Genomic DNA, 20550 nt, shown 5'->3' with positions numbered 1-20550 from the left:
TTTTGGTTCTCATTCAAGTTTGAAGGGGCTTCGAAGTACATTAGTGTTACAAATGAGGGTTGCTTGAGATATTTTTTGACTGTGAATGTAAAATTTTGTTAAAATAATTAAAAGATAAATGACCATTTTGTTTTTCTGAGAATTTTGGTTGGTATTAAAATAAGATATATGACAGTTGTAAAAAATGTCTATGTTAAATTCAATCCAGATTGAAGAGAATGTAGGCTACATTTGTGAAGCATGGACACTTCTGGAATTTTTATATGATTTTAGAATTGAGACTAACGTTTTGTCATACAACATAAACTACATTCATACCTCAAAACATGAACTTTTAAAGCTGTGTTTTAAGGAAAGATAAGGACAGACTTAAAATTTGCATGACTGAAAAATGCAGTCAATAACTTTTTTTATCTAATTAATTAACATTATACAGTACATACATGTTCTTTTAAATGCAAATATTGAACATAATTATGCTTAAAAAGAAAAAAAGAACTAGGAAAAAAGAAAAGCAACCAATATTATATATATATATATATATATATATATATATATATATATATATATATATATATATATATATATATATATATATATATATATATATATATATATATATATATATATATAAAGCACTTTACCATATTCAGTGAAGGCACATTTTGCCATAAAACTGAGAAGACTTGAACACTGATAATTCGGTATTTGACACCACAATATACAGTAAATTCATAATTAAATGAAAAAAGTAAGATTGTTTCATTATAGTTATTACAGAAAGTGCAGTTTGTGTCATTGCATAGTATTTCGAGAACTACAAGTTCCAGGGTCCGAATTTTGATGACGTAATTTCTTAAGTATGAAGGGGCGTCAACGCTGTGCCTGAATTAAACAAAAGAGGTTACTATGGTTAGTATTTCCTAGAAGCTCCGAATTCGAAAAAAAGTAAGCTCACGAACAATATAGTTCGTTAAACGTAATGTAATTTGCTTTTTGTTTTACAGCTTTTGGTGTATTTTAAAAGCGCAACTGCGAAAATACACAGGCGCTGTGACGACAGATTCCCGCTTGCCTTTCCGCCAGGATTTAAAATGTCACTTAGAGGAGGCGTGGACATCCAATCCAACAATAAAGCAACATAAATATAAAGAATATTTTGAATTCTCGCATGTAATGCAGACGTTGATTGCAAATGCTTAGCTATAAACGTGTAGTTTAAACCTCTGTCGCAGTTTCATCCACGCAAAAATGTCCCTGCCACCAGAAAAAGCAACTGAATTAAAACAAATAATTCATGACCATTTAATCAAGGTAAGGAGATGATCTGTTTGTTGTTACTTTCAAATCATGACGTTAATTGATGTAAGTTAAACGTTACATGCCCATGTGTGACTTTGCACAAATTATTTATGTCAAAACCATATTCCTGTTTTACATATTTTTTATGAATAAAACAATGGACTTTGGAGTGCTGAATGTTGATGTATTTGGGCGGTTGGCATGACAACCATCCACGCTATATTTATATACACATAGTTTAGTTAATTTTAGCCAACTGGAATATCTAATCTTTTTTTATATATATTTTTTATTTAAGAGGCTAATTTGTGGTTAAGTTAAATGCTGGGAAGAAGGCAAGCCGGCAGAGGCATTGTGATGAACTGGGCAATTTTCTGCTGGAAAACCTTGGTCCTGCCATCCATGTGGATGTTACTTTGACACCTGCCTATAAGCTTTGTTGCAGACCATACATCCTTTCATGTAAACAGTATTCCCTGGTGGCTGTGGCCTCTTTCAGCAGGATAATGTGCCTTGCCACAAAGCAAAAATTGTTCAGGGATGGAGCTCAACAACTAGTTTGAGGTGTTGACTTGGCCTCCAAATTGCCAAGATCTCAATCTATTTGAGCATCTGTGGATGTGCTGAACAAGCAAGTCCAATCTATGGAGGCCCCACCTTGCAACTTACAGGACTTAAAGGATCTGCTGCTAACATTTTGGTGCCAAGTCCCACAGCACACCTTCAGGGAGTCCATGGCATGCCTCGATAGCTCAGGGCTGTTTTGGGAGCAAAAGAGGAACCAACACAACATTAGAAATGTGGTCATAATGTTATGCCTGATCTGTGTACATACAATTATTTGGTTGTACCACCTGACATAAGTCAAAACATGAATTTAAACACTTAAACGTGAAATGTAACTACTGAAACCTTTTTAAACACATTGTTCATGACTCAAAATATGCATTACATCAGTTTTTTAAAAGCTTTTTAAAAAAGCTTTATTTTTCAATGACCCATATTCTATTTCTTTCTCACAGAAAACAAAAAAATAAAATAAAAAATAAATATATTTTTTAGCCAATTGGTTTACGAGCACACATTTATATGTTTACAATGTAATGACCTTGTCATTATACACATTTCTGTCCTCATAAACAAATACTGTACTATATAACACACACACACACACACACTTTTGTTTCCCTATATTAGTGAGGACTAAATGCATAGACTTCCACTGATTTTATATCAGGTTATTGATATTTTCTATTGCCTATTGCTTTTCTATAACCCAACAACTACCCCTAAAACTCACCATCACTGAAACATGTAAGTAAAAACATGTTTTTGCCAATTTATAAGCAATTTATTGAGGACCAGTAAAATGTCCTCACTAGTCGGTTTTCATATTTCACTATATAACTGAGGACAAGTATAGCCAAACATGTAACACACATATACCTAAAACTTGATCTTGGGGAAAAAAACAGTAATGTTATTTGTCAACTAACCCCTTTTCAGATGGATATCCATGGTAAGATTCGTGATGTTTTGGCAGAGACAGTGAGGGATAATGGGCAGCATGGACAGCGCTCGCTCTCTGAGGAAGACTTCATACATGCTCTCCAGCGGAGGGGAATCGTGGATGATGTGATGAAAGATCTCCACTTCACAAATGCGGTATGAGTATTATAATTTTTGAACGTCTATTACATACATTGAGATTACAAATAGAATGCCTCACATTGCTGAAACATATTTGACATTTCTTCAAATGACTAGTTGGTTTCTCACCAGGATGTTTCTCACACTGAAGCTGATACTGTGAACAGATCTGCGACCCGTTTTGTGGACAAGAACATCACACAGCTGAAAACAAGTGAGTGCTTGTTAAAGGGACATCATTTACTCATACTCATGTCATTCCAAACCCATAAGACTTTTGTTCATCTTTGAAACACAAAAGTAGATTTTGTTAATGAAAACTGAGATATCTCTGTCCCTCTATTGGAAGTATTTTCCAATAAAACTCTGGCACTTCAAAAAGCGTGCTCAGTTGAGCTTCTGTTTGCCATATTTGATGTGCTCTATGCATGTGCGCTGGTCTATGTTTATAGTCTAAAGAAGAGGTAATAAATACTTGCCATGTTTGGTTTGATTAAAACGAAAACTGGTGCGATTGCTCTGTTAGTGAGGTGAATTTAAATATTTGTGAACGCTGCCATCCGAACCCAAACCAAACAAAGGGACCGAGACAGCTGAAAAGATGGGTCTCGTTCCCTTTCAAACGAACTCTGGTGCGGTTCAAATTAAATATGAATGCAACGTGGACCAAAGACATGAAAACGAACCAAAAACTTGATATGATATCACCAGGTGCGACCCTAAAAAGGACAGAATGCATACCTGTTAATGTTGCCCATCACATAGTTCGGTACAGGCATCAGAACCGTTTGTGTGTGCGACGAAGAGATTCTTGCCACTGTTTTGACTCCTTTGAACACATTTTATAAGCTCTTTGCGAGTTCTCATTTGGTCAAAATACCATCACATGCAGCATCACATACAACGAGTGCATTTAGCTCATTACACAGCATTGTTTTTGGTATTCTGTAAATTTGGTTGTGAAAGATGCGTAATTAAAGCCAACTAATCTGGTTGTAAACATATCCCTATTCTTTTAGGTTCAGTGTTAAAATGCCAATGAGAACACGGACAGGTCTAATTTTTTTAATGAATTTTTTGAAGTGTCAAAAGTTTTAGTGTTCACAGTGGAATAAGTGGAGGGACAATTTCATTAATAATCAGGTTTAATAAAAAAAAAAATCTTTATTTATGCTTTGAAGATGATGTAAAGTCTTGAGTAATAGACCTCAGTCAGTTTAGACGCCATATTGAATTTAATGTGAGAGAGACTTAAAGTCTTTAAAATGGCACGCAACTTTGAAAACTGTTTTATAGTTTTTGTCTACTAAAAAGTTTTTTTTTTTGTCAACTTAAAAAATGGTATGTTGTTAAAGGGATACTTCGACGCTTTTTCATATTAAAGGTGCCCTAGCATGATTTGAAACAATATGTTAAATTGTTCTCTGAAATCTACATAAAGGGTATGTGGCTTATTTAAGGGCAAAAATTGTACAGATATAGTTTTACAGGTCCATTTACAACCCTATAAATTGTCCTTAGGATGTAATGCTCTGTTTTGCCTTATTTGAAAGGTTCATGAATATTAATGTTGAGCTCTGCTCTGATTGGCTTATTTCAACAGCTCCAGCAGTTCAGTAAAGCGGCTCGTGAGTCCTGATTGTCCTGACACAACACAGACTGACTAAATGAAACTTTTATTGCTTTTTTTTATAAACTACTTTATTTGGTGTTTTCAGATCATCCGCGCGCACGAGAGAGAGCTCGCGTTTGTGCGGTTGCCAGATTTCAGTAATTAAATCCCCCAAACAGAGCTTTTCTGTGAAAAGAAACCCGTATACACTCCGTTTTTTACCTAAACATGTCCAATCTGGCAACCATATGCACGCGAGCTCTCGCTCTCTCTCACGCACGGATGATCTGAAAACACCAATAACAACAAGTAAGCTGCATTTTATCAATCTCCATTTGAGATGTTCTGCTTAAAGTGTGTCATTTAGCCTACATTTTAGACTTGTCTTTTTTCGTCAACGATATTGCATGTTTATATAACGTTAGTCACAATGTAGGCTAACGTTACGCAGTGACTGATATGTAGCCTAATCTGAAATACAAATAGGCAACAACATCATAAGAAAAAACATTGATTCTGAAAAACAAAGTTCTCAAAAATATAAATATATAACTTATATTTTTACAAAATGAATAGCCTTGTCAAATGATTATCGTTTTAACTTATATGGTGGAAAAGGTGATGTTTGCTAGAAGGATCGAATGAACAATCTAAGCAAAGTATCTATGGTTGTATTTTGTAAAATAATATTAACCTTTGCCATTAAACACACTATTTAGTGTTGTATAGTACTTGGTGTTTCCTGTTGTTACTGTACTAGCATCTTGCGTTATCTAGACAATGCGGTCTCTCTAAGAAACTTTCAATTTAATCAGAAATTGTTTAAACAGTCAATAAGTGGATAAAATCGCTACTTACTGCTTGCAGGAATACAAGTTGTAATTGCCACTTTCTTCAGTTTAAGACGCTGAGCAAAGCTTGCTTGAAATGGGCCGAACTAATGAACGATCTTGAATTAAATTGTTGTGGTATCCGATTATAAACATCAACCATGACTGTTGACATTTTTTTATCTGTGGGAAGGGTAGACGAGTCTCCTAAACAGCCTGGAACATGAAGTGTGTCCATGCGAGCAGCTTGTTTTGATGATTCTTTCCATTTCTGCCTGACAATGCACATGTTTGGACAGATGCAAATGTTGGGGGCGTGCATATAAATGATCCCCAACGCTTGCGTCATGGTTGGGTTTATGTTGAGAAGCACTTTTTTTTCCGTTTTGTAATGGATTCACAAGATTTACATAAGAAGTAGGAGGCAATGATGTTTGAGACTCACAGTATGTGATGTCCATGTACTGAACTCTTATTATTTCGCCATGGCAAGGTTAATTAAATTTTTCATTCTAGGGCACCTTTAAATTACGTTATTCCTTTAAGTAAAACGAGTTGATACATACCTCTCTCGTCTCAGTGCGTGCACTTAATCGCTCTGAAGCGTGGTGACGATGTGATAGCATTTAGCTTAGCCCACTAAGCCCAGTTCATTCACTATGGTACCAAATAGAGATCAAGTTAGAAGCGGCCAAACACCTCCACGTGTTCCCTATTTAAATACAGTTACACGAATAGTTGAACGACAGTAAATAGTCCCGACTGAAACATCCTCCCTCACATCTCCCCCTCCCTCTTTCATTTCTGTCAATAGGGGGGAGGGGGAGATTACAAAGAAGAAGGACTTTTTACTGCGCAGATTCAAAGTACTTTCAGAAGTGCTATTCCGCCATACATTATAGTCATGATTTGCTCCTTTTTAAACCGCTTAGAAAAGCGACTGTATTTAACTGTATTTAAATAGGGAAAATTTGGAGGGTTTTGGTCGCTTCTAATTTAATGTCTGTTTGGTACCATAGTGAATGAACTGGGCTTAGTGGGCTAAGCTAAATGCAATCAGAATGTCATCGCGCGTCAGAGAGATTAAGTGCACGGACTCAGACGAGAGAGGTATGTATCAACTCGTTTTAGTTAAGAGAATAACATAGTTTAATATGAAAAATCGGTGAAGTATCCCTTTAAACAACTGTTAAGTCCATTGACCGCACTGTACTTCTATCCGTCACAAACTGTCAAACCCAACGTTTTCATTTCTGTCAAAAATGAAGCCTCTACCCTGACTGAGGTCTATTGACATCACTTTCATGATAGGAAAAATAACTGTGTAAGCTGTCTGTCTACCATCTTTTGTCTCACTAAAGAAAGAAAGGGAGGTGTAAATTATAAAATTGTCATTTTTGAGTGAATTAACCCTTTAAAACCTTTCACCAGCCAACATCAGTCCACTACGCAGATACCTTTACCTACAAGTTCTGGGTGGTAAGGCTTTCCTGGAGCACTTGCAGGAGCCAGAGCCTTTACCTGGTCAGGTGTGCTCTACCTTCACCCTTCATCTCCACTTCCGCAACCAGCGCTTCCGCTCCAAACCAGTCCCATGTGCTTGTGAACCAGACCTACAGGAGGGCTTTCTTCTGGAAGTCCACAGAGATAGCCCAGGTTCGTTTCTACTTAAACTAGCAGCCTATAAAGTCCTCCTTTTCATTTCAAGAACCTGTCATGTGTAAACGATAAAGAATCATGCTAAATATAAAGGAATAGGATTTTTTTTCCAGCTGATGAATGATAAAAGCATAGACAGCCATTCATAATCTACCTGCTTAAAATAATTTAAGCATTTAAAGCAGAAGAAGCACAAGTGCTGTGCATGCTTATTAAACAGAATTATGTTGTACATTGGTGTGGACGCTCATAGTTATTGTTATAGTTATCATTCTTGTGAATGGACCATTAGTCTGTGGTATTGTTTTGATACAGGAGATGCTAGCAAGATGGCTGATGCTACCACCATGTTGTCCATCTGTGATCCAGTGCATATGGTGCTGATTAAAACAGACACGTCTGGGGACACAACACTCGTTTCTTCATATTTTCTTGACTGGCGGACAGTTCTCAGTGCTCCCAGTGGAAAAACTGGTGTCTCAGTAGAACTACTAGGAGTGGGTAAGCAAAAGTCATATTATTAAACCTTTCAATAACACTGTTCACCCTACATTACAATTCTGTCATTCTTTACTCATCCTCATATCACAAAAGAAGATATTTTGTAGAATGTTTTTTTGAAGAAAGTCCGAAACAATTAACTTTCATTGTATGGACAAAAACATTTGAAACACATTTGAGAATTTATATTTTGGGGTAAACTATCCTTTTAAGTTGCTAATCCATGAAAATTGTTGGCAGGTATGTACCATAGACTGTATAAAATAAACAAGGATGTCCAACCCTGGTCCTGGAGGGCTACCCCCCTGCAGATTTTAGCTCCAACCTGAATCAAACAGACCTGAACCAGATAATCATGGTGTTTAGAGCTGCTTGATACTTATAGACAGCTGTGTTTGAGCAGCGTTGGAACTGAAATCTGCGGGGCGGTAGCCCTCTAGGAGCAGGTTGTGACACCCCTTGTATAAAACACTGGACGTAGTGTTCGTCACGTCACCCGTAGGTTTCTAAAGCGCATTTTTGAAGACCAAAGGGGGACGAAGCCGGTCACCACCATCTTGGCAGCGATGCCATGCCACCGTGTGTCACTACCGGATAAACTAAAAAATGGGCAAAGAGGCGGGACGTGGGTGGTCCTCCTGCTACTCAAGTGGCCACACATTATGCAGAACTTTAAAGCCAAAACCAAAACCACTTTTTGTACCAGACTGCAAACATACTTTTTTCTGTTTAGCAGGGGGTGATAGGTATTGAAGATTATTGCTCCATATGTACGTGTGCTTATGTATTGTTTTTTTCTAGGCAGTGAAAGTAAAGTATCTGCTGGTGTTCTGAATCTGAAGTTGGAACTGTATCCTCCTCTTACTGAGACCCTGTGCCCTGATGTCGTCACCACCCAGGTGAATCATTACTATAGAGAAGCTTCAGTTAATTTCAAATGCAGTATTTGTGATTAGCTAAAGTCATAACCATGTAATAATCAGTCCCTATTTACATTACAGGAAAAAATGTGGAATTTTGTTGGTAATGCATAAACATCTTTATAGAAACAGCAGTTCTACTGATAAAAGGACAATGAATCAAATGTTTCTGGTTTAAAATATTCCGGAATGTCTTGCCCCATATTTAAATTTTCAGTTTCAATTTGATTTGTATAGCACATTTCCAACAGCCCCCAGGATGAACAAAGTGCTTTACAGAAGAGCAAGAATAGCACACCTACAGATAGTATAGTTTAGTCTAGCGCGTGGAACGACAAACAAAGCCTGATCACAAGAACGGAGGCTTCTGGGTGGAGAGTAGGAGTGAAGGAGTTCAGACAAATAGACATGAGCTTTGTTATGAATAGGGATCTATAAACGAAGAGGAGAATTTTAAAGTCTATTCTCTGACAAATCAGCAACCAGTGAAGGGTTCATATTTACGACACTTTAAAAGAAATCTGGCAGCAGCATTTTGGACAAGCTGAAGTCAAGCTGAACTTTTCAAATGCATGAACATTTTTAGAAGGAAAGTTTTAAATTTTAGACAGTTAGACGAAGCTGATAACTAGATCCAACGACAGAGGAGATATGTGTCAAATTTTAAATGCTGGTCAAAAATAATACCTACGTTCTGCACCCTTGTTGATCTAAAAGCAGATAAACTTTCTAGCTCAGGGCTTATACACTGAGAGTTTTCATTTGGACTGAATACAATCACCTCAGTCTTGTCCTCGTTTAAGAAGTTTTGGGCTAGCCATAATTTAACCTCCTCTAAACACTGAAGAGAGGTAATCGCTATGGAATTATTTTTCTTGACAGGAAGATAGATTTGAGTGTCATCTGCATAGAAATGAAAGGACACACCATGGTTTCTTAGAATAGAGACCAGAGGCAGCATGTACAGAGAGAATAGAGAGGGAGCTAAAATAGAGCCTTGAGGGATGCCACAGGTCAGAGGAGTGGGCGAAGAGGAAAAATTACCCAGTTTCACTGAACATTTTCTGTCAGATAGGTAGGAATGAAACCATTTCAGATAGGGATGCACCGAATATTCGGCAACCGAAATTATTCGGCCGAAAATAGCCAAAAAAAGCACTTTCGGCATTCGGCCGAATAAGTAAAAAGGCCGAATAATTTTGGCCGAACAATGACGTTTTTAATGACGTGATCAAAAAGTAACCCACGTAGAGTGAGAGCTGCGTGCTTTATGCAGCAAACATGTCAGCAGTGTGGAAGCACTGTTTAGTGCTGAAATTTAGTGCTCATGTCATCGATGAGAAGAGGAACCGACTTTCATGTGAGAAAGCAGAGAAGCTACTTTTCATAAAGAAGAACCTGCCACTTTTCCTGAAGAAGTAGGCTAAGTAGGCTTATGTCTAAGACAGTTATTTATTTGTTGTGGGTTCATCCACATTTTTTGCACTATTCAATGCACATTAGTTGTTGTAGACATACAGAGTTACATTCTTTCAGCAGTCAGTTATAGGCCTAACATAGGCTATTCAAGAAGGGGGGCTTCTAAGATGGCCAAATAAAAATATATTTTTTATTTTACTAATGATTTATTTTAAGTTATGTTGTGCTTAGTTTGTATAATATCTGCTGGAATGTTAAAAAAAAATTCAGTGTTAAATAAATATTTTGAAATTGTATTTTTGTTATTTGATTTATTTCTCTGAAAAGCAACACAAAATAGTAAAAAGCAAATTTTTATTATTTAATTATTGTAATGGTAAAAAAAAATTGCCAAATAAATGGAAAAAATGCGAAACACTGCGTTCGGTATTCGGCCTTCGGTCTTCGGCCAAGCATTTCATTATTATTCGGTTTCGGCTTCGGCCAAGAATTTCATTTCGGTGCATCCCTAATTTCAGAGCATTTGCTTTTAGACCTACCCAAGATACTAGTCTAGATAATAGTGAGGAGTAGTCTATGGTATCAAAAGCAGCGGATACATCTAAGAGAATAAGAACCACAGAGTCAGTGGATGTGTAGATGTCATCAACTCTCAGAAGGAAGACTGAAAAACAACATAAATAGAATTGCTAGTCATAAAGTGTGATGTTGATTCAGCACAACTTTCTCTAAAACTTTTAGAATAAAAGGTAAAACAGAAATGGGATATTTTTTTTTTTTAGAATGGTGGGGTCCAGAGAAGGCATCTTGAGCAGAGGAGTGACTAGTGACTTTAAGGCCAGCAGGAACAAAGCCTGTTTGGAGACACTTAACAAGAGATAACAGACCATGCCCAATCGAATCAATAATTAATTCAAAAAATTTGGGGTGAATAATTAGCCTAGAAATCTAGATGCACCCTAGCGGCAGCAAATTTAATCTGCCCGCGAGTGTCGTCTAGCAACTCTCAATACCCTTCTGAGCTGTATTCCCCTCACTCTGGACGAACCAATTACATCGTGTATAGAGTTGGTGGGCGGGGCCATAATGGTGACGGCCGAGTTGCGTTTGCGTGCTTCTAGTAAACACAGAAGCTGGCGAACGGCGGCTTTGAATCAGCTTTGACCACGATTCTGGAAGACTTGGAGTTAAGCTTTTCTCTGAGAAAATAACAAAGAACGGCACTGAAGTCATTCTTAAAAAGGGAAGATGTGTTCGGGGTTTTGCTGACCGGATACGGCGAATGTTTAATCTATCAAAAAGCTCTGTTTCACCTTCGTTGCTCTGGTTGGTGGTAGCGCTATCCTATCATGTGCAGAGGGAGTTTGAAAGACAACCGTTTATCCCGCCCCTCGGATTGAGCCCTGTCTATGGTGAGTTTCCAGACCAAACATCTTGATGTGGGTCTGGCTTGTCAGGCTAGTGAATAATATCACTAGGACAAAATGAGGGTTTAAGATTGTCAATCACCTCCTTCAACTCCTGGAGATTGATGGGTTCAAAAGGATCCAAAAATGCAGAGGCGGGTGACATGATTGGAGAATTAGCTAATGTTAAGGTGGGACGGACATTATGTCTTAAGTTTAGAATTTTGTCACTAAAGTACCTCAGGAAGTTTGAGGCCTGAAGCCACCAGCAGGGTGTTCATGGAAGGATTGCTAACAAATTGAATAATAATTCATAAACAAAACCTTAGTTTCAATTAAGTTGGAGAAGTATGCAGCTTCTGCAGACCTGGCTTCAAGTCTGGTAAGATGTAAGATAGTCTCTGAACATTTTATATGCGGCCTGTCTTGTTTCCATTTACGTTCTGCCTTCATGCAGTTTTGTCTTAAAAGGTGGGTAACAGAGTTTTGTCACAGTACAGATTTAGTTTTTGTTTGTGAGGCTTACGGGGGGCACCTTAAACCTGGCAGAGTTCTGAAGGCTCAGATGTTGATCAGCATCCAAGTCAGATGGTTGATCCAAGTTCAATTGTGAGCAACAATCTTCAAAACACAAGTTGAAATTTGTGCTAAACTGAGGAGAGTAGAAGCAAGAAAGACTTAGTTGTGCTAGAAGAATGAGAGCTCTGGAAGGGATAGTGTAAATAGTATAGGCTTATGATCAGAAATTACAAAATCTGAGAGCACAACATCAGTCACATCAAACCCATAAGAGAGTACAAGGTCCAACATGGGACCCAAAATATGTGCAGTCACTGATCCACTGGGAGAGATTAAAAGCATTGGTAAAATTAAGAAACTCATGTGATAAGGGGTTAGACAGACAGCAGACATGAATATTAAAGTCGCCCACCATTCATTGGAAGTAGTCGATTTCCAATGAATGTGCATTACTGTAAACATGATTTAGTGTCCTCTTTCTTATTCTTATTCTTCTTATGCCCCTGAGTCTATAGCACCGTAAATAGCACATTTATGAAATTTGTGACAATAATATGTTCAATAAAAATGAGGTGAACATTCCTTTAAAGGTGTTTTTGTTCTCTAAACATCATTTGTCCAACAAAAGGTAATGGTAAATCAACAATGCTTTCTCATTCTTGTAATTTCTAAAGGTTTGTCTCTGTAGCAGATTGCCTAACAGAATGTTTTTGAAAAAAAACCTGTGGGCTTTTTCCAGCAATCCCTGGAGAGACAGAAAACAGCAGAGAAGGAGAGGCTGTTTTTGGTATATGCCAAACAGTGGTGGCAGGAGTTCTTGGAGATTCGACCCTCACACCAGTCCAAATTGGTGAAGATCTTTGCACAGGTGACCTTACTGAGCACCGTACTGGTGAATGTCGATATATGTTGTTATCGCTGATTTATGCTTGTGCATAGGAGTATTTGATTCAGATGGCTTATGCTTGTGTGTTTCCAGGATGAAAATGGTGTGAACCGGCCTGTGTGCTCATATGTACGTGTACTGCGTGCCGGAAGGTTACTTGAGAGTCCGCGGCAGGCTGCGCGCTTCGTTAGCCTGTTAGCTCAGGAGAGAGCGCCTATGGTTGGTGGAGGAGTCAGGCAGGAGCAGTGGTGCTCTATGATGGCCTTTCTGTGCAGGAACAAGGCAAGATATCCTGTTAAATTCTGATCTAACACTAAGCACCGAAACTGAATAATCAAACAAAGAAGTAAAATGTTAGAATGTACTGTTTTTTTGAAAATTGACAATATGATTAAATTTATTAACAAGTTTTTTTGTTGCCAGGGTGACTGTGAGGATCACGCCACGTTGCTGTGTAGTCTGCTGTTGGGATTTGGACTAGATGCTTATGTATGTGTAGGGACCAAAGCCAAGAACATTCCACACACCTGGGTCATGACCTGCGGAACAGATGGCTCCATCACTTTTTGGGAAAGTTTCACTGCACACAGGTAATAATTCATACATTTTATTTGTTCTTAAATATCTTCTATGTTGCCCCTAACATGGCTTCAGACTAAAATAAAATAATTTCAAAGGTTTTTATAAAATTATATATTTAGGAGTCAAATATCTTTTTTAGTCAACAAATTGTCGACACAACTGCTCAATGGTTTTATACATTTATTTATGTCTGTTATTATTGTGTTGATTATAGTTTCAAAATTTCACACACCGTATTCCCAAAAAAGTATATAATCAACATATGTTTTTTTTATATATATATATATATTTTTAAGAGTATCATCATATACTTATTGTCCACTTTATTAGGTATGACGTGCTAATACTGGGTTGGACCCCCTGTTGCCTTCAGAACTTGCCTTAATTCTTTGTGGCTTAGATTCAAGAAGGTGCTGGAAACATTGCTCAGAGATTTTGGTCCATATTGACATCACACAGTTCATACACATCCAACATGTGAATCTCTCATTTCCAAACATCCCTAAAGTGCTCCATTGAGGTCAGCCATTTGAGTAGTGAACTCATTGTCTTGGTTAGGAAACCAGTTTGAGGGGATTTGAGTTTTGTGACATGGTTGTCCTGCTGGAAGTAGCCATGGCACACAGTGATCATAAACGGATGGACATGATCAGCAACATTACTCAGGTAGGGTGTGGTGTTTCAGCAATGCTCAACTGGTACTAAGATGGGCCCAAAGTGTGCCAAGAATATATCCCCACACCATTACACCACCATCTTGGGCCTGGACTGTTGATACAAGACTGGATAGATCCATGTTGTTTACACCAAATTCTGACCCTACCATCTGAATGTCACAGCAGAAATTGAGACTCATCAGACCAGGCAACATTCTTCCAATCTTGTATTGTCCAATTTTTGGTGAACCCGTGTAAATTGTAGCCTTAATTTCCTGTTCTTAGCTGACAGGGGCTGCTGCTGTAGCTCATCTTCTTTAAGCATCAGCGTGTTGTTTGTTCAGAGATGCTCTTCTGCAGACCTCGGTTGTAACTAGTGGTTATTTACCAGTCTGTCCATTCTCCTCTGACATACAAGGCATTTTCACCCACAGAACTACAGAATTGCTGCTCCCTGGATATTCTCTCTTTTTCGGACTATTCTCTTTAAACCCTTGAGATGGTTGTGCATGAAAATCCCAGTAGATCAGCAGTTTCTGAAATACTCAGGCCAGCCTGTCACACTTAAATCACTTTCCTTTCACATTTTGATGCTCAGTTTGAACTTCAGCAGATCGTCTGGACCATGTCTACATGCCTAAATGCATTGAGTTTCTGCCATGTGATATTTCCATTAACGAGCAGTTGAACTGTGTCCTAATAAAGTGTCTGGTGAGTGTATATAGTATTTGAAGTATAGTATTTATAAATATTTTGAATAATGTTTTAGTTTCAGTAATTTTAGTACTTTACCACCTTATTTTATTTCAGTTAGCTGCCAAGGCAAAATTTTAATTTACGTTTTTCATCTAATATTTATTTATTTATTTATTTATTAAGCTTTATTTAAATTAATGAAACTGTTTTAATAATTATGCTTTTACTTAACAATAAATGGGTTGTAAATATGTTTCTTTAATTACAAGTAACAGTTTCTGTTTTTTTTCAGACATACAAAAAATATTTGCTATGAATTATTTACTTACTAATTGAGTCCGATTCAAATAGATATCAAGTTTCAGGCTGTTTTGTAAAAATGTTGACTAATTTATTAAAAAGAACTTCTTAGAGTAATCACGCTGTGTTTGTTGCTGTGTGCAGTAAACACTAACAGTCACTTTAAAGATGTAACATGCAAGATATGTAAGCTTAACAAACCTCCCTGTTAATCTGTTGGTATCTTGCTCTAAGACTAGCTTTCCTGCTTTATTTTCTGTACTAGATACATCCACCATCCAATAGACCCTGATGCTCCTCCCATGGTCCCCCAAGCAAAACCCACCCACCCTTACCGGACACTCGGCTGCGTCTTCAACCACAAGACGTTCTTGGCAAACTGTCAGCCGTCAGATGCTGTGGAGTTGTGTGTGTTTGACTTTGCAGACGGCTCCCGCTGGAAGGCCATGAGTGAGGAGGCCGTGAGATCTGTATGTGCGCCCGGCTCCACCTCATCTCTTCCCCCGACACCTCCTCTCTGCTCCCCTTCTATAGTGCCCAATGAGGCCAGCAACCAATTAGAGCTGGAGATGCGCTATCTATTAGCAGAGCATAGGAAGGTATTAAACGCACAACACACAAAGATACAAAAACACAACTTTGACACAAAAACAACTTGTGTAATGGGCCTTTCTGAATACAGCTAGTGAACTTTAACCCCAAAATGAAAATTCTGTCATCATTTACTGTCATGTCAGTTCAAAATGACCAAAAAAACACCTGTAAAGTATCATAAAAGTGGTCCAAACAACTAGTATATTCAGAGTCTTCTAAAGCTGCACTACTTTTCAAAAATTTGGAGTCAGTAAGATGTTTTGTAGCCTGACAAGCCAGAACCACATCAAGATATTTGGTCTGGAAACTCACCATTGACAGGGTTCAATCAGAGGGGCGGGATAAACGGTTGTCTTTCAAACTCCCTCTGCATGCGATAGGATACGGTACACAACCAAACAGAGCAACGAAGGTGAAACAGAGCTTGTTGATAGATTAAACATTCACCGTATCCGGTCGGCAAAACTCCGAACACATCTTCCCTTTTTAAGAATGACTTCAATGCCGTTCTTTGTTATTTTCTCAGAGAAAAGCTTAACTCAAGTCTTCCAGAGTCGAGGTCAAAGCTGATTCGAAAGACCGCCGTTCACCAGTTTCTGTGTTTAATAGAAGCACGCAAGCACTACTCGGCCGTTGTCATTATGGCCCCGCCCACCGACTCTATACACGATGTGATTGGCCCGGCAAGAGTAAGGGGAATACAGCTCAGAAGGGTATTGAGAGTTGCTAGACGACACTCGCGGGCAGATTAGATTTGCTGCCGCTAGGGTGCGTCTAGATTTCTAGGCTAATGTTTTTGTTCACCAAGGCTGCATTTTGTTTAATCAAAAATATAGTAAATATTTTAAAATAATTTATATTTTATGTAATTTGTTAGATTGCAAAGCTAAAAAAGAATTTCCAGCATCATTACTTCAGTCTTCAGAGTCATGATCCTTCTGAAATCTATATCAGATCAAATATCAGATCTAAATCTATATCAGGGCGTTGCTAGCGCCATGCTCTACTCATTGAGCTACAGGAAAGACATTGAAGAATTGACATGACCAGCGCATTCTAAATTTTATTCCCATCGGAAGAAAGACTTTTGAGGTTTGGAGCAACATGAATATTAGTGTAATTTTTTTGTTTAATCTCAGTTTACCACATAAATACAAGACTACTTTCTTGAAATTGAAAAACCAGCAGGAAACTTTGACTGACAGATACATTTCTACTTTGGTAGCACTTTTAAGTCCTGTTCCGCATGTATGTACATACTATGTACTTATTAAAGCAATTATAATAACTGCGTAAAATAACTAGGTACTAGACCTGAACCTACTCCTAAACCTAACCTTAACCCATGCAGTTACCTTGTATTACTTTGTTGGGTAAGTACAATGTACAGTCTTGTTCAAAATAATAGCAGTACAATGTGACTAACCAGAATAATCAAGGTTTTTATTATATTTTTTATTGCTACGTGGCAAACAAGTTACCAGTAGGTTCAGTAGATTCTCAGAAAACAAAGAAAACTGAGACCCAGCATTCATGATATGCACGCTCTTAAGGCTGTGCAATTGGGCAATTAGTTGAATTAGTTGAAAGGGGTGTGTTCAAAAAAATAGCAGTGTGGCATTCAATCACTGAGGTCATCAATTTTGTGAAGAAACAGGTGTGAATCAGGTGGCCCCTATTTAAGGATGAAGCCAACACTTGTTGAACATGCATTTGAAAGCTGAGGAAAATGGGTCGTTCAAGACATTGTTCAGAAGAACAGCGTACTTTGATTAAAAAGTTGATTAGAGAGGGGAAAACCTATAAAGAGATGCAAAAAATGATAGGCTGTTCAGCTAAAATGATCTCCAATGCCTTAAAATGGAGAGCAAAACCAGAGAGACGTGGAAGAAAACGGAAGACAACCATCAAAATGGATAGAAGAATAACCAGAATGGCAAAGGCTCAGCCAATGATCACCTCCAGGATGATCAAAGACAGTCTGGAGTTACCTGTAAGTACTGTGACAGTTAGAAGACGTCTGTGTGAAGCTAATCTATTTTCAAGAATCCCCACGCAAAGTCCCTCTGTTAAAAAAAAGGCATGTGCAGAAGAGGTTACAATTTGCCAAAGAACACATCAACTGGCCTAAAGAGAAATGGAGGAACATTTTGTGGACTGATGAGAGTTAAATTGTTCTTTTTGGGTCCAAGGGCCACAGGCAGTTTGTGAGACGACCCCCAAACTCTGAATTCAAGCCACAGTACACAGTGAAGACAGTGAAGCATGGAGGTGCAAGCATCATGATATGGGCATGTTTCTCCTACTATGGTGTTGGGCCTATTTATCGCATACCAGGGATCATGGATCAGTTTGCATATGTTAAAATACTTGAAGAGGTCATGTTGCCCTATGCTGAAGAGGACATGCCCTTGAAACGGTTGTTTCAACAAGACAACAATAATGTCTTGGTTCCAAACCAACAAAATTAATGTTATGGAGTGGCCAGCCCAATCTCCAGACCTTAATCCAATTGAGAACTTGTGGGGTGATATCAAAAATGCTGTTTCTGAAGCAAAACCAAGAAATGTGAATGAATTGTGGAATGTTGTTAAAGAATCATGGAGTGGAATAACAGCTGAGAGGTGCCACAAGTTGGTTGACTCCATGCCACACAGATGTCAAGCAGTTTTAAAAAACTGTGGTCATACAACTAACTATTAGTTTAGTGATTCACAGGATTGCTAAATCCCAGAAAAAAAAAATGTTTGTACACAATAGTTTTGAGTTTGTACAGTCAAAGGTAGACACTGCTATTTTTTTGAACACACCCCTTTCAACTAATTGCCCAATTGCACAGCCTTAAGAGCGTGCATATCATGAATGCTGGGTCTTGTTTGTTTTCTGAGAATCTACTGAACCTACTGGTAACTTGTTTGCCACGTAGCAATAAAAAATATACTAAAAACCTTGATTATTCTGGTTAGTCACATTGTACTGCTATTATTTTGAACAAGACTGTAAGTACACACACTGTGAAATAAAGTGTCACCGATACTTTTTAACATGGTTTTGAAATGACTAAATGGAATGTCTATCTGTAGGATCTTGGTCTAGCAACAGTCTGGGATGATCACCTGTCATACCTGCTGTCAGCAGCGCTGTCGGCGTATGAACTAGAGCGCTGTACAGGTGTGTCGTGCGGAAACGAGGAGTTTCAGGATGCTGTGAGAAGGGCTGTTCCTGATGGACACACTTTTAAAGGCTTTCCTATTCATTTCTTGCACCGTAATGCACGCAGGGCGTTCGCTACCTGCCTCAGGTACCTTCATAAACAAACCTTCAAAAAATGTTTTAACTTATATGTCCTACAATAGAAAGCTGTTTAGAGAAGTACTGTTAGTGCTGCAGAATTCACACACTGCAGCTTTAACAAAGACAAACAACTAACATCTATTAACTTGTTCTCTTATGCATCACTCAGGTCACCGTTCTGTGAAGAGATTGTTTGCTGCCGAGGGGATCATGTGCGACTGGCGGTGAGGGTTCGTGTGTTTGCTTATCCAGAGTCAGCTTGTGCTGTATGGATCATGTTCGCTTGCAAGTACAGATCCGTGCTATGACAGAAAGCAGGATGATCATTTACCTCAGGTTTACAGAATTGAATTCACTATCTGCTAGGTTTAGAGTTTTATTATGAGTTTTGGAATCGCATGTATGAATTGAATGAAATTTACACCATTTGTGCTGCTCATATATGTTCAGTACAACTGTGTGCGTGTGCGCGTGTGCGTGCGCGTGCGCGTGTTTGTGGAAACTGCACATTTTTAAAATGTATTTATGGATATATTTTTCTAAATAAATGTTACGATGCCCTTTGTCTTTGGCATGTTTATTAATGCCATTTAGTTTACCACTACTTACACTATAAATAATTATTGTCACCAAGGTTGCATTTTTTTTAAATAATACAGTAAAATACAAATATAGTAAAACATAATTACAATTTAAAATCACTGTTAGAATGATTTCTCAAGGATCATGTGACACTGAAAGAGTGATGATGCTGAAAATTCAGCTTTGCCATCAAATTACATTTGAAAATATAATAAAATATATATATATATAAAAATTATTTTAAATTGTTTTATGTCACAATATTACTTTTCTTATTGTATGTTTGATACACATAAATCAAAGGGTGAGCATGAATTAATTCAAAAACATTTTAAGTCAAAAATTGAATTGAATTTTCATTCAATTTTCTGCTTTAGTTGTAGTGTTGATTCATAGCCTGTCGTGGTCATACTCATTTCTAGACAGAATGTGAGTCTGATTCTGCTCCATTGGGCTGTGATTATGGGGCGTGTTTCAACCGAACCAGGAAAGACATCAATTGGATAGACCTACAACCAATCAGAGCAATGAAGTGATGCATTGTCAAATGTCAACAGAGTTGAACTGCACTGTGTTGCCAAGTCCGCGTTTTTTCCCGCGGGTTGTTTTCTATGTCTGCGGGTTGAAGCGACTATTATGTGATATATAGACCCATGAGTGCGAATTTTAGCAGGCAACCTTACCAAAATAACACACATTTTACCCCCCAAACGCCATTTTTTTTTTCGGAGAATCCCCCGAGAAGCTATTGTTTAGGGCTAGTAGTTGGTGAACAAAACAAAAGAATTTAATGATACACTGAGTACTTACCCAACATGATCATCATTTTGTTTTTTAGAGAAATTGTGAAGGTGAATGCATATACGAACAAGCTCTCCGTTTAGGATTCGAACAAATATAATCTAAGCCCCTTTGAAGACGTGCATGATTACGTTACTGTTGATTATCTGTCCGTCATCGTCTAAAGCCCGCCCTGATGATTTCATTGGTCCGAACAGTTTCTGTTCGGAGATAATTACTCCTCTATGGATCGAGGCCAGACCGAACCACCCGAACTAAAAAAATTGTGGGCAGGGCTAAGTTCGGCTGGCATCCAGGCTAGTTGATTCACATTGTCAGTTGCATAAATAATTGCAAAAAGG

General features: G+C 38.0%; 1 protein-coding gene across 2 annotated transcripts; it reads left to right on the top strand.

Annotated features, from left to right (window-relative positions):
• The first annotated feature begins 888 nt into the window (after window positions 1-888).
• On the top strand, window positions 889-19457 carry cep76 (centrosomal protein 76). Of its 2 annotated transcripts, XM_067449174.1 has the most exons (13): window positions 889-912; window positions 1008-1314; window positions 2809-2967; window positions 3085-3166; window positions 6826-7050; window positions 7369-7554; window positions 8356-8453; window positions 12558-12686; window positions 12798-12986; window positions 13128-13294; window positions 15204-15537; window positions 18616-18833; window positions 18996-19457. In XM_067449174.1, exons 2-13 carry the CDS (start codon window positions 1252-1254, stop codon window positions 19132-19134), a joined length of 1989 nt encoding a protein of 662 aa, XP_067305275.1. In that variant the 5' UTR covers window positions 889-912; window positions 1008-1251; the 3' UTR covers window positions 19135-19457. The 2 variants fall into 2 exon arrangements, with proteins under 2 accessions (XP_067305275.1, XP_067305276.1); XM_067449175.1 differs by lacking the exon at window positions 889-912 and having other exon boundaries at window positions 940-1314.
• The last annotated feature ends 1093 nt before the right edge of the window (window positions 19458-20550 follow it).

The sequence above is a fragment of the Pseudorasbora parva genome, chromosome 7, assembly GCF_024679245.1.
Source record: "Pseudorasbora parva isolate DD20220531a chromosome 7, ASM2467924v1, whole genome shotgun sequence".
In the NCBI taxonomy this organism is placed as follows: domain Eukaryota; kingdom Metazoa; phylum Chordata; class Actinopteri; order Cypriniformes; family Gobionidae; genus Pseudorasbora; species Pseudorasbora parva.
This window is presented reverse-complemented; position numbering and strand designations above follow the sequence as displayed.

Excerpts from the sequence above, each read along its gene's own strand:
- cep76 (XM_067449174.1), top strand. The coding sequence starts at position 1,252 with ATGTCCCTGCCACCAGAAAAAGCAACTGAATTAAAACAAATAATTCAT. Across the intron at positions 1,315-2,808 it reads TTCATGACCATTTAATCAAG|ATGGATATCCATGGTAAGAT; the intron begins GTAAGGAGATGA and ends ACCCCTTTTCAG. Across the intron at positions 18,834-18,995 it reads GCGTTCGCTACCTGCCTCAG|GTCACCGTTCTGTGAAGAGA; the intron begins GTACCTTCATAA and ends TGCATCACTCAG.